This window comes from Hyaena hyaena, unplaced genomic scaffold (assembly GCF_003009895.1).
Source record: "Hyaena hyaena isolate Hyena2069 unplaced genomic scaffold, ASM300989v1 scaffold_459, whole genome shotgun sequence".
NCBI classification, from domain to species: Eukaryota; Metazoa; Chordata; class Mammalia; order Carnivora; family Hyaenidae; genus Hyaena; species Hyaena hyaena.
In genome coordinates, this window is record NW_024081093.1 from 1,297,521 (window position 1) to 1,312,251 (window position 14,731).

General features: G+C 45.1%; 1 protein-coding gene across 2 annotated transcripts in view; it reads left to right on the plus strand.

Moving 5' to 3' along the window:
• The window catches only part of SNRK (SNF related kinase), a 58,227-nt gene extending 44,347 nt beyond the window's left edge, over positions 1–13,880 (plus strand). For both annotated transcript variants that reach the window (XM_039253734.1, XM_039253733.1), the window contains 4 exons: positions 381–522; positions 4,251–4,463; positions 6,051–6,185; positions 10,042–13,880. In XM_039253734.1, coding sequence (XP_039109665.1) covers positions 381–522; positions 4,251–4,463; positions 6,051–6,185; positions 10,042–11,233 — 1,682 coding nt within the window. In that variant the 3' untranslated portion in view covers positions 11,234–13,880. The remainder of the gene's footprint in view (positions 1–380; positions 523–4,250; positions 4,464–6,050; positions 6,186–10,041) is intronic.
• Positions 13,881–14,731: the final 851 nt, after the last annotated feature.

Here is a 14,731-nt window from a genome sequence, read left to right on the forward strand (position 1 = left end):
GTCTCAGAGTATTAATGGTTTTTTCTCTGATAAATAATGTCATGAGAAGAATAGCAGTCTGTTGTCCAGTGGTTTGGGCACCTATTTGATAGTTACTTTCCACTTGATGGTCTTGTCATGAACTAATGAATTAGTTGATTATTTGTTGAACATTTATTGACCATTCACCCTGTGGCTGAAGTGAATAGAGAAACAGTGAACAAGGCAGATATCATCCCTGCCTTATTGGGGTTTAAGCTTTCTTCCGTAAAATTTTTTTTGAGATATAAATGCTTTTCACTATTCAAATAAAATAATCTTGTTAGTCTACCTTTGCTCTTCTCAGTGTTTGTGGTTTTCTAACTCGTCCGGTATTTAACAGTCCACCTTTTAATTTGTAGATATTTGGAGCCTGGGAGTGATCCTTTTCATGTTGGTGTGTGGACAGCCACCCTTTCAAGAGGCCAATGACAGTGAAACGTTGACCATGATCATGGATTGCAAATATACAGTACCATCCCACGTGTCCAAAGAGTGTAAAGAGTAAGTAAAAAACAAAAAAAGAATGTGGAAACTTACGCACCTCGTATAAAAACCAGAAGTTTTAGTTTATTGATATGGCAGAAAAATTTGAGGTGATTTCAATACCCTAAGCATGTGGGTCCTTTAATTTTTGAACTTGATATTTTGTTTTTGTTAAGTGTATGTGGGGGTTAACCCCAGAATATGATTTGAAATTTAATATTCGAGTTACAAAATGTATTAGTCTGCTTCTTAAATATATTTGTTTTCAAGAAATGCATTGGATGCCTCTTCAGCCTCCGGGAACGGTAGTCACTCACTTGAGATGAGGATATTACCATGGGAACCACCTTCCTCTTTTTGCATCAGCAAAAAAGCAAGACCACCTGGAATTATTTTAAATTCCAGAGAAAACTTAAGGCATTTCCTTTCCTGAAATAGCCCACCAACACACCGTGTTAAGTTTTACATAATGTGTCCCATGATTTTATGTACAACATGGCTCTCTCCAGTTGACAGAACACCTCTGTTTTGGTTTATATGACTGTGGGAAGCCAGCAAACAAAAGTACACTCAAGTTGATTATTTGGAATTTAGAGTGCTTTATAGTTCTATGATAAGCGTAGTGACAAATATAAAAGAAATGTTAGAAGTTCAGTATTTCATTGACATTATGTTTATATGTATGTGTGTGTGTGTGTGTGTGTGTGTGTGTGTGTTTAATGGGTGATATTTTTAAGTAAGTTCAGCTGAGGTTATAGCTACTACTACTTAAAGGATTTTGCTGTAGTAGCAAAGATTTGAGTTTTTCCCATCAGCTGGTAAGAAAACCTGATAGTTTGAGACATCGTTTCTCCAAGTGGAGCCCCATCTTTAGCTGTTTGGTGGATGGGTAAGAATTTACATATTCAGACTCTCTGGATTCAGATACTGGCTTCTCCATCTACTAACGATGTGACAATGGTAGAACCTGTTATCCAGCGTAAGAACTAGAACAGTTGTAATGTCTTAGAAGAGTTCTCTGTTTCTCCTTGCTCGAGGAATTATTTTTAATAATCATAGAACCATTCATTTTTCTACTTTTTCCTTATATCAATTTTGCTAGCTTGTGTTTTTTTAAGGAGCTTGCTCGTTTTATCTAATTTTTCAAGTTTATTGGCCTTAAGTATTTGTATTCTCCGATTATATTTGTAAAGTGTATAGATCAATGTGGATTTTGCCTTTATTATTCCAGTATTGATAGTTTTTGCCTTCTCTTGATCAGTCTTGCCTGAAGGTTGTTAATTTTATTAGGCTTTTTCAAAGAACTGCCTTTTATCTTTATTAACTTACTTGTAGTTTTTGTTTTATGTTGTGAATTTTATCTGTATTATTTCCTTCTACCTACTTCATGGGCTAATTCTCCCTCCTTTTTTTTTCCTTTCTTATGTTGGATACTCACAAATTTTCCTTTTCTAATGTCGGAGTTAAGGCTATAAATTGCCTTCTTAGACCATTTTTCTGGCATCTTACTAGTTTTTATTTATAGACCTGTTATTCAGTTCTGAGGATTTTCTAGTTTCAAATGGTTTATTTGACCTGTAAGATTTTAGAGGGGTGTTTTACATTTCTGTACATTTGTATAGGCTTTTGTAGTTAGCTTTTTGTTCTTCATTTCTAACTTAATTGTATTGTGGTCCAAGAATATAATCTATATAATAACTAGTTTTTTTATTGTTGGTTTTTTTTTCTTTCAAATTATTGAGGCTTGCTTAATGCATAGCATAAAGTCAATTTTTATAAATGATCTTTTTGTTCTGGAAAAGAATGTATATTTTCTAGTTGTTGGGGTCAGAGTTCTATATAAATCCTTAAGATCAAGCTTGTTAATTATGCTGTTTAATATTACATACATTTGTTCTGAGCTTTTTGATTAATTACTTGACTTATCACTTACTAAGGTATTCTTTCACTTCTGTGATGGTAGATTTATTGTTTTATCCTTGGAGTTTGGTCAGTTTTTGATTTGATTGTTTTGAGGCAATGTTACCAGGTACAAATTGTATCTTACTGGTTAACTGAACTTGTATATCACTGTTTATCTCTAATGATGCTTTTTGCCTTAAGGTTAATCTGTATTACCTAGTTGTAGCTAGCCAAACCTGTCGTCTTTCAGTTAGCATTTGTGTGTGCTATACAGTTTTCTGTTCTTTTCCTTTAAATAAACTTTTCATCATCTTGGTTTTAAGTACATCTTTTTTAACAGCTGGGAGCTGTTTTGGGAGACATCTAAGATGTTTGTCTTTTAATCAGAGAGTTTATCCCATTCATGTTTATTGTGTTCACTCAAGATGTAGATGTATTTATGTTCTTTTTATATGCTTCATATTTGTCCTCCTTTCTTTTTTTTTTTCTTTTTTCTTTTTTTTTCTTTTTGTCTGTTCCTTCTTTGGGATCAATGAATTCTTTTTCCCCTTATTTGGCTCTTTCCCTTCAACTGGCTTGAAAGTTACAGTCTGTCTGTTTTAATACACACATACATGTTTGTATACTTAATATAATAAAATCGATAGTTAATCCTTATGTTTCTTCTTTTCCTGAACAACACAAGATCCTTAGAATACTTTATCATTCAATATTTCAGTAACCTTTTTTTTTTTTTTTAACTCCACAAATTCTACAGTATTATTCTATGTAGTAAAAAATTGTTTAGAATTACCGAGGTGTTTCATAAGAACTTTGTATATCCTACTTCGGATCACATTCTTCTGCCAAAATTATACCCTTTAGAATTTCTTTGATGAGCATTTGTTGGTGATCCGCTTTCTCAGTTTTTCATTGAAAATATCTTTATGTTACATGTGCTCTTTCTCACATTATTGAAGATATTATTCCACACCTTCTGATATGTCTTGTTGCTATTGGGAAGTTAGCTGTTCAGCCTTCTGTTGTTCTTGCACAGGTGATTTTTCCCTTCTCAGGCTGCTTTAAGAGCTTCTGTTCATTCTGCTTAGGATACGTTAGGCTTCCTGGTCAGGATTTGTTTTTTTCCATGAATTTGGAAAATCCTTAGCCATTACCTTTTCAAATAGAGTTTCTTGCCCATTTTCTCATTCCCTTCTGGAACTCTGATTAGATGTATGTTAGGTATTTTCATTTTTGTCGCCCTTGTCTTTTCATCTCTTCGTATTTTCTGTTTCTTAGTCTACCAATGTTAGACTTAGCCTGTTATTTCTTTGGCTCTGTCTTTGAATTCACTAATTCTCTTTAATTTTTAAAAATTGTCCATTGTTGGGTTTTTAAAAAATGTTTGTTTATTTATTTTGAGAGAGAGAGCGACAAAGGGGCAGAGGGAGAGAATCCCAAGCAGGCTCGATCTCACAAACCATGAGATCATGACCTGAGCACACAGCAGAAGTTGGCTCATGTGCTCTATTATGTATGCCATTGCTGATCATCATAGCTGGTTCTGGTATGTGGTAAGCCACAGTTAGTTCAAGGACAGATGTTGACACCTAGAGTTAATTCTAGATGATAGGAAGCTGTGCGGCTTATCAGCATACCCGGCAGTTGTATTTTTCTGTTTATTAATTTGATGGCACTGAGTTTTCTTTATTCCCATCTGCCACACCACTATCACCACCACCACCAGTGAACCTAATGAAATTGTTGGTCTAAATGCGGGAAACAATTCTGTTTAATAAAATAACCCACCATTCCTAATCCCTTCCAACAGTTTGTTCTAACCGTGAACTTCCCTTCCTTTCCAGCCTGATCACACGGATGCTGCAGAGAGATCCCAAGAGAAGGGCCTCCTTAGAAGAGATTGAGAATCATCCTTGGCTTCAGGGAGTGGACCCTTCGCCAGCCACAAAGTATAACATCCCCCTGGTGTCCTACAAAAACCTCTCGGAGGAGGAGCACAACAGCATCATCCAGCGCATGGTGCTCGGGGACATAGCGGACCGGGACGCCATTGTAGAGTATGTGGCGCTCATCGGCAGGGCCCCGGGCTTTGGGTTCTTGGAATGGGCTCCTCTTCACGTGTCAAGGCTTGTGGGCACCGTAGCAGGTGGGGTTCCCGGCTGGCAGGGGTCAGGCCGCTCATCTCTAGGGCTCCTGGCCCCGCGCCTCCCACAGGCTTTGTCGTCTGTCGCTTTCATTCTTGTCCCAGTGAACAAGGAAACCGCTGCTGGCAGCATCAGCACGCGCTGTGGCCTCCTGCTGCCTACAGGGCTGGGTTGGAATGGCCTCTTTTGCATCCCAGGGCGTGTCTCACCCACAGCAGTACCCCCTTCGCTGCCGTGTCTCCCTTTGGTCCTTGCAGGGGGCCGGGGGGATGGGGCAGAGTGCAGCCTGCAGATCAGGGCCTGTCCACGAGGCCAGTCACACCCTGTTGTAAGTGGCATTTTAGGGGCCACCGCTGTGCCTGGTGGCTTGGGTATTCTTGCCAGCTGCTTCGTGCTGTGAGACCTCCCAGCCCTCCAGCGCTGCGGCAGCCTGGACCCCACAGACACAAGGCTGTCAGTCAAGGCCCTTAAAACCAAAGCTAGTTTTTAATAACCTAACAAGTCTGGAATTAGGGATAATATTATAGCTGCTGTTGCTTTGTTTTAATAATGATTTATTCCTAAAAGAGGGCCTGTTTAGAAAAAATGAAGTATTTCCACAAATGTAACATTAAAAGTTATTTAACCTGTTGAATGAAGCAGGTATGATGGAAAGAGGACCTAGTTTGGGGGGTAAAAAACCCAAAGCAAAATACAACAAAAAAGCCCAGGTTCAAAATTTTGGTTTAAATACACATTTCTACAGATTTGCAGTTGCGTTATGAGTTTTCACAGATTGATCCCGTGGCAGTTATGTGTGTCTGCGCCCGGCAGGCCCGTTTGCGCGTGTGCAGGTGCCGGGCCGGCCGGCTGCAGGAGAGCGGGTGTCCGTGTGCCCTGTGGGTGCGCCTCACTGGCCTCTGGCCCGCAGGGTGCGTGCCCACACTGGGTGCTCCAAGCACTCTTTTGAAATGGATGAATGAATACATTGATTTTATTCAATGAGGAGGCTAGTGACAGTCTCTCTGATACATTCATAATTCATTAATGTCTAAAATGCCAGTAAATGCAGTGTAAGAATAAAAACTTTCCTAATTTTTCTGATTGATGCTAGTGTCTCAGTACACATTCATACAGCCATTTCCTACTTCTGACGGCAGCACATGAGCCAGTTTAATAAGTGAACACACTTCAACACCCAAATTGCATTTTTGGATAATGCATACATTCTTGGAAAGCTGCCTTTTTTATGTGTCAAAAACGGATACCTAGCTCAGCGGCTATCAACATTTTGGATTTTTCTTATAAATTGAACATTTTTATAGAGTTGCTTTTTAGAATTTCGGGAGTGATCTAAATAACTGCTAGGTTTTTTTTCTTGTCTGTATTTTTTCATAATTTTAACGATTCTAGGTCATTGGATTTCATTTGCTTATACCTAAATTTAAAAAAAAAGTCAATTCTGCTTGTAAAAAAGCAAACTGCTGATGCGGCTGATGTTTGTCCCCTTATTTTCCTCAGAGCTCTGGAAACCAACAGGTACAACCACATCACGGCCACGTACTTCTTGCTTGCTGAAAGGATCCTGAGGGAAAAGCAAGAGAAGGAAATCCAAACCAGATCGGCAAGCCCTAGCAATATCAAGGCCCAGTTTAGGTGAGAAAAAAATCTTCCCTGATTTTAGCAAGCTAATGTTTCGAAATAGTGAACCCCTTTTTAAAAATGCTTCCTAATCACTCTTCGGGGCAAGAGAGTATAAACAGGGGTGGCAGCCTCATTGGAGAGGCCATGCATGGGCTCTCCACGTGCGGGGGTCCTGTCCCCTCGTCACCAAGGACACCTTCCTTCCTGCGCTCAGGGGAGAGGGGCTGTGGCTGCTGGCCTGGCCAGGAAAACACGTTTGGAGAAGCAGCTGAGTGTCTGTCAACTATTTTCATTAAACTCTTCCAGATCTGATATGTATTAATGTGTTATTTTCTTTAATTTTCCATTCCAGGAACAAGGTCCAATTTTCCCTCCATGTTTTGAACTAGTATTTAAGAACATGAAGGGCATTTCTGTGCCATTATGTTATCTCAGGATTTCAGTCATTAGATCAGCTAGTTGATTTATTGGCTGCCTGACCTTGGGAGGTCACCTAACGTTTCTTTCTGACCCAGCTTCCTGGTCTGTGAAATGGGCGTGATAATACTGTCTGCCTCCTGGAGGGGCTTCACGTGTTTGCTGTCGCTGTTACGAATATTTTAGCACCACTGTTGTCTCTGGTGAAGTTGTGAATGTGCTCTCCTCCATGTTTTCTCCTCTTCCCTTTCTTCCCCTTCCTCTTCCCTTCCCACCCCCTCCTTCCCACCTTGCTTTTTCTTCTGCCATTTTGTTTTCTATTTAAAATAAAAGCATGGAGAGGGTTACTTTTGGACATCACCACATGAAAGTTATATATAATTTATCTTTTCCTCTTCAGATAAAGAAATCCGTGGAAGGGTAGTGATTCAAAAACAGAAGGATGCTCCCAATTCTCAATAATTCTCTGCTCTTACATCCACATAGGAATATGTATGTGTGAATATTAAGTAATAATTATTATTTAAAATAGGCAGAAAGCTGTCAGATTTAAATTGCTTGCAGTCACCTTGCTGTGGGTAGGTTGTTACTTGGGATGGAGAGAAGAGAGAAAGAAATGTCCCTGGGCGGCCAGAGAATAAAGATTTAGAAATCTAGAGCTGGAAAGTGGTCTTAGTAACTTCATTTATTTCCTGGATGGAGCCTTCTGTAATAAGACCGAGGCATGCTGGGTGGTGTCTGCTTGGAAGAGGACCGGGTCCCGGGAAGCCCGGGACTCTGGGACGTGAACGACTTTGAGTGGTGAGGTCATCCTGGTCCTTGGCCTGAGCCCCCTGATGGGAAAGAGCAGGGCCACTGCACATCGGGCCATCGAGTCGGAGTCACCCCAGCCTTGGAGAATGGAATATTTGGATTTGAGCTGTTTCAGAGAGACCGATCAGAACTCATTCTAAAGCTGATCACATAGGTAAATGAGTTAAGTTGGTTTTACTTTATTATAAAAGTTCAGAGCTGACAGAGGCTATAAAGAAATACCAGAACCTTCCCTCAGCTTTTCCTTTCATCTTTCTGGGCCTGCTGGAGTGGGGGTCCTGTGGGGGCCTCGCCGCCCCCCGGTCCCAGGCCAGGTGGCACCTCTGCTTCCTTTCTTTTTATGGTCACTGTGACTTTATCATCAGAACCCTGGGCCCAGCTGGATTCTGCTGCCGGACATGCCTTCAGGTCAACATGGCCTGGGGGCAGGGCCCTGAGTCAGGATCCAGGGAGCCCCAGCCGCAGAGAGAGCACCTTCTTTGTGTGGTGCGGGCTGTGCGGCAGAAGAGGGCTTTGGCACCGGAGGGCTCGCTGCCAGCATCTTCACAGCGACCTGGAAGTAAGGAGAATCACTGAGGCCAGACCACGGAGGTCTGTCTGTTCCGCAGCAGCCATCCGGAACCTTCTAGGTTGCCTTGGGGGGTGTAGTAACCGTGAAACCAACCCACATGTCACCGCTCACAAGCCTGCATGACGTGGGATAGGTTTCTCACTGTGTTCTCAGCTCTCCGTCTGTGAAGAGGGAAGATGCCCCTGCCATGAGGAGCTGTGGGGGGACCAGGGGCACGGACCCCGTCAGGCGCTCAGCCGGCGCGGGCTCTAGCGGGCACCCAGGCAGGGAGCCGTGCTGTGCCCGGGACTCCTTTGTAATCCTTGTCTGGCAGGCTTTCCTCTCTTGGTAAGCCGCGATCTGCTCCCCACGTTGTGGCAATAAAGACACTTTCCCTAGTTTCGCACAGCCTCGAGCTCAGATGTGTGCTCCGTTCATGTGAGCGGTTTGGCAGTGTGATTTACTCCTGTAAAAGTGGATAGTTCGGCTGTGGCCCGTGGGGGAATGGCCTCAGTGGCAGCACCCACCCATCCTGTTTGTGGGCACGGGTTCTGAGAACAGGATTAGCTTTTCTTTTCAGGGGGGTTGGGAGGTGGGGCAAGAAGAGCCTCCGCCACGTGTGGGCCCCCACGTCCTGGACTGCGCCGGCTGCCGCTCTGTGGCTCGGACACCGTGGGCACCTGGCCTCCCAGCCCAGGGCTCCCCAGGGCTCCCCAGCTTTTTCTAGCACGAGAGGCGGGGCTGCTTTTCCAGGAAGGTTGTATGTGGTTCCCCAGAGCTTCCGGGGTCGCCAGGGCTTTGTGCATCTGTGTTGGTGGGGGACAGATGACTTGTCCAGAGGCATTTAGTGACCTCAAAGACATTATGCAACACTCAGCTCTTATACACTACCAAGCAGTGACTACCATTGGCTCTGTGCTGGGGGAGAGGTGTCTGTCATAAATTCCTAGGAGGCTTTTTTTAGAACTCTAGATTTCATTGGGTTTTATTTGTAGGATAACATAATTGGTGCAAAACGAAAAGTGTCATAGTGAGGAAGGGGCTATTTTAAATCTCTCTGGCATCTACTATTACCACAGGCAGAGAGGACGGTTGAAAATTTCAAAATAGGCTAGACACCTCGTTTTCAAAAGTCTTTTTCTTTGGCTGCCAAGCAGTGTTCTTGTTCCTTAGGTGACTCTAGATTGCGGAATAAAACTGAAGTTTAAATAATTGTGGATTTGCTGCCCATGATGCTTGTGTGGACATCTAAAAATACATGCATTTAGGGGTCCCTTGGTGGCTCAGTCAGTTAAGCGTCCGACTTTGGCTCACGTCATGATCTCATGGCTCTTGGGTTTGAACCCCAAGTCCCGCTGTGTGCTGACAGCTCAGACCCTGGAACCCACTTCGGATTCTGTGTCTCCTCTGTCTCTCTGCCCCTCCCCCTGCTTCTTCGCACTCTCTCAAAAATAAACATTAAAATTTTAAAAACGTGCATTTATATTTAGCCTAGTGTGTTTTTTAATTGATGAAGTTGAGATGTGTGCCTGCCACCGTACGTTGACTTTTCTTTGCACTGCCCTCATGTTTAATCCATTGAGCTATTTCCACTTTGACACCATCCTGTCCTGTCTGGACGACTGGGAATTTCAGGTGAATTGTATTTTATTTTTTCAGGTGAATTTTATTAGTGAACCATAGACCTCAAAGGTTGTGTGATCCAAGACCCAAAGGAACAAAACGTGTGGTGTTTTGAGTTTTGCTTTGGTGACCTCCCTGTGCTGTTTAAAACTGCTTTCTTGTGATGTAAGATTTGTATGGGCAGATGGGGTAGCTCTTTTCCGACAGCTCTGATGAAGTTTTCATTTGGCCAGCAAGCCACAGACCGAACCATGTTTCGGAAGCACGTTGCCCTTCTGGTGCCACTGCTGATCTTTAGAGGATGTCGAATGGGTTTGCAAGGCTGCTGGGGTTTTTTTCCCTTTTCTTTTTTCTTTCTTTATTTTTTTAGTTCGTGGATTTTGCCCCAGTAAGTGTTCTGTGATGTAGTTTTTAGCAAAGTCTGCATGTTACTACATGGCTCTCTTCTTCCCATCTGTTACATAGGCAGTCGTGGCCAACCAAGATCGACGTGCCCCAGGACCTCGAGGACGATCTCACGGCCACTCCTCTGTCCCACGCCACCGTCCCTCAGTCTCCTGCTCGGGCTGCGGACGGTGTCCTCAATGGCCACAGGAGCAAAGGCTTGTGTGACTCGGCCAAGAAAGACGACCTCCCCGAGTTGGCTGGGCCTGCGCTGTCCACCGTGTCCCCCGCAGGCTTGAAGCCCACGGCCGGCGGGCGCAAGTGCCTGTTCCGAGTGGAGGAGGACGAAGAGGAAGATGAGGAGGACAAGAAGCCCATGTCCCTCTCGACGCAGGTGGTGCTGCGCCGGAAGCCCTCGGTCACCAACCGGCTGACGTCGAGGAAGAGCGCTCCCGTCCTCAACCAGATCTTCGAGGAGGGGGAGTCCGACGACGAGTTCGACATGGATGAGAACCTGCCTCCCAAGCTGAGCCGGCTGAAGATGAACATCGCCTCCCCGGGCACCGTGCACAAGCGCTACCACCGCAGGAAAAGCCAGGGCCGCGGCTCCAGCTGCAGCAGCTCAGAGACCAGCGACGACGACTCCGAGAGCCGCCGGCGGCTGGACAAAGACAGCGGCTTCACCTACTCCTGGCACCGGCGGGATAGCGGCGAGGGGCCCCCCGGGAGCGAGGGCGACGGCGGGGGCCAGAGCAAGCCGAGCAACGGCAGCGGGGGCGCGGACAAGGCCAGCCCGAGCGAGAGCAGCGCGGGCGGAGGCAGCCCGGCGGGCGGCTCGGGGGGCAAGCCCACGGGCACGTCGGGCAGCACGCGCCGCTGTGCCGGGCCCGGCCCCGGGGAGCTGGTCCAGAGCCTCAAACTCATGAGCCTGTGCCTGGGCTCGCAGCTGCACGGCGGCGCCAAGTACATTCTCGACCCGCAGGGCGGCCTGCCGTTCTCCAGCGTGAAGGTGCAGGAGAAGTCCACGTGGAAGATGTGCATCAGCTCCGCGGGGGGCGCGGGGCCGGCGCCGGGCGCGGGCGGCATCAAGTTCTTCTCTGACCACGTGGCAGGCGGCGCCGCGGAGCTAGAACGGATAAAGAGCCAGAACCTGAAAAATAACGTGCTGCAGCTACCTCTGTGTGAAAAGACCATCTCTGTGAACATCCAGCGGAACCCTAAGGACGGGCTGCTGTGCGCCTCCAGCCAGGCCAGCTGCTGCCACGTCATCTGACGGCGGCGCCGCGGCCCGGCACCCCGCCTGCTCAGCTCAGCGCGGGCCCCACCGGCTCGCCTCACTGGCCCCTCCTCGGTTTTCCTCGTTTCGAGTGGGCGTTCGGAGCAGTTATTTATTACCTTTCCGTTTGTTCGCCTGCCGACGTGACAATGCATGGTCCTTGTGCATGCTGCTAGACACTGCTTTTCTTTTCCGGCCGGAAAGGCTCTTGTGTCATTTTTACGTTTATAATTTTAATGTGGATGATCAGGAGTAAATTAAAATGTATATTTGGAACCTAATATAAATGGAGCACTTAGAAATGGGATGTTCTGCACTTAATCTAGAGAGAAAAAAAATGTTTTTGTTTCCCTTGTGAAAAACCTAAATTCCCGTCCTGACCTTCTGTGGTAACGGAAACTCCGTGGTGTCCGAGACAGAACCAAAGCAATAACGTTGTGTTGCCGTCGGGCCTGGAGCCTGCGAGCGCGTACGTGCCCCGCCCCCCCAGCCCGAGCGGGCAGAGTGCAGCGAGCACCTGCACCGAGAACCGTAAAACCGTGAGTTCAACACCCCCACACCTGTTTGTCTTAAGCTCTAGTGTGAAAACAAGTTTGGGCTCTTAAAACTGAAAAAGATTTTCTTGTTTTGTACTAGGTGAGGTAAAGAACTTAGATTTATAAGGCAGCTTCCCCCGTAGTGGTAAATTACAAGCAGACAATCTTATTTTATAACGTGACGAAGTGAACTGACGGTGTCTTAACTCTACTTATGGAGTGTGTGTCTGTCTAACAGAACAAAAAGATGCTCGGTGTAAATTCCTTCCTGTAGGGCACATCCTAGGGTTTCCTTTAAAACCATGTAGGTAGAAGAGACTATAGGGCCTAATATGGAAGCAAAGGTGCACACAGAGGTTGGCAAAGTCAAAAGCCTATAAATTAAAAAAATATATATTGGGATGTGATTTTTAGAGGAGTTTGGTAGTTAGGTTGTCTCTTCTGTTCTTTCCGTTCTTCTGTATCCTCTAGCTCTCCAGTGAGCTATGAAAATTGGCTGATCAAAAGATACACATACAAAAGAGTAAAATTCACACATACAGCAAACAAAATGCACAAAGCCTGCTTTGTCTGTTGTTTTTGTGTTCTTTTTTCTTTCTTCTTTTTTTTTCTGGAAATGTTTTTCACTTTGCCTTCCTGCCAAAACAATAATCAAAGAACTCTTGCTTTAAACTATTCCTGTACAAAGACTACTCTTGACCAGATAATCATCTTTCGTGGCATTTTATCTCGTAAGGCGCAGTATATTGCAGATTGCTGATTTTGAAAGGGGCCAGATGCCACGGTTTCATGCTGTGCCCCAGGGGTCTTCAAAGCAGTGCTTATCCACATCGGTGATAGGATGTGGCTGGGCCGGGGGCCTTCCCACACTCAGCTTCCCTTCGTGTCTCTGAAGTGACAGTCACTTTGTCCGTAGAGTGGGCAGAGCACCAAAGGACTGCATTCCATTGGTCACAGCTCCTCCAAGTACACGCTGACTCTGCTACTCACGACGCATATAGTTTAGTCCGCACTCGGGATTTCATAGTATACTTACTAAACTAAGTAAAGATGATACTGAAAATACTTATTTTACTTTCTAGACCTAGGCTACATATGTTTTAAGCTACAGCTCTAGTTCATTGTGATATTTATAATTGAAAGCTACCAGAAAAGATGTGTGGGTGAAGCCATAGAACATATTTGCTTGAAATTCTTGAGCAGGGATCTTATAAAGGGCCAGAAACAAGATGTGTGGTTCACATAGATAGTGAGCGTAACATCTGTATTAAACGTAGGAGAGAAGTTTCTAAAGGGCATTGGCAATAAACTCTTTGTTGCAGCTGTTTTCCAAGTAATGTACATACTTTTTCCCGTGATTGTGTATAGCCTTGGAATGGCACCTTTTAACTAACCTGTATGTGTTTGGTCTCCAATGGTTTTTTATATTCCGATGTATATATGGTGCTCACTTTAGGAGCAGCAGTGTTGACCGGTGATGCCGCACAGCTGTATTATAGAGCCTTATTAGTCGTGTGTGCTTGGGTGCCCCTCTGGGTGTACAGAGGTTAGTCTGAGTGGCGTCTTTCTCATTTGTTCATAAGTGAATGATTGTGCATGTGTTGTATGTCGTAGTATGTCGTCACATAAAAGGGAGGGAGCAGATAACCATTACGTTAAGATAATATTGGACCAAACTATTTACTAGCTCTAAACAGTTTCTTGTACCCCTTAACCTGTCTTCAGAAGTTGCATAGAGTTATAGTAGTGTGTAAATTAAATATTGTGGAAAAACAATTAGTCTTGTATTTTTCTGTATGTGTGTGTACATATATTATATATATATACATATATATATATAAAATTATGTACTTCTGGCAATTCTATCTGTATTTAAAGATGTGACAATCTTGACACCGATTTTAAGAGTAGCTGTGAGACTGAATCAAAGTAAAGATGTCCCTACCAAGTAAGAACTGATGCGTGTTAAGAGGGTACAGATTTATCAGCCGATTTGGTCAGTTGCCTCCACTGCTGGTTGATTTTCCTCATTGTGTAAACATTGACAGGTATGTGACAAATGGGAAAAAACAATCCAAATAATAAAGTGGCATATTGGTGTTCAGCAATATAAACCGAGTCCCGTGTTTCCGTTTCTTCTCATGACCCGGCTTCCCACACGCTGTACACCTGTGCTGCCTGGTGCGCCTAAAAAAATGGAACCGAGACTGTTCTTGCTTTGAACTGCTGACCAGCAGGCTCCAGGACTGCCTGTTACTTGTGCTTTGCTCCGCTGGCTCATCGCTTTCCTCGCTGGCCGGCCTCTGTGCTCCCTGCTGATGGAATGAAGTGACGCCGAGTGCCGCGGGCTCCCACTTCTCCCCTCCTTCCTCCACCCCTGTCCACGTCCCCTGCCCTTCTCCCGGTGGGGGATTCCAGCGTCAGTTCCTTCACTCACCCTTGGGGCTGTACAGGTGTGAGGCAGCGTGACGACTACCCATCATGCTCTTCTTTCTCTTGCACCATCAATCTTTGCTTCTCTGCTAGATCATTCCTAAGGGTACAGAAATCAAACTTGACTTTATTCCCCGATCTTTAAAAGATGTCTTTGTTGTCCTCTCTCCTCTTTACTCTTTGGGTCCTTCCAGTCAGGCTCTTGCTGCTGTTGTCCCACGGTGACTTCCCTGCTCAAGGTCAGCAGTGACCTTTGTGTGCTAAAACCCAGTGGTCAGTTTTTAAAGACGGCTTTGAGACACAAACCACATACCACACAGTTCACCAGTTGTACAGGTCAGTGGTTTTAGTGTAGAGCTGTGCAGCCATTACCATAAACCCCGAAAGAAATCTGTACCCGTGTGCACTTCCTCTTCCCGTCAGCGCTCCGCCATAGCTCAGGCCCCGCCGCCAGAGCCCCAGGGGCCTGCTTCAAGCCCACGGCAGCGTGTGAGGAGTTGGTCAGCCTTCCCTGGAAACCTCCCGT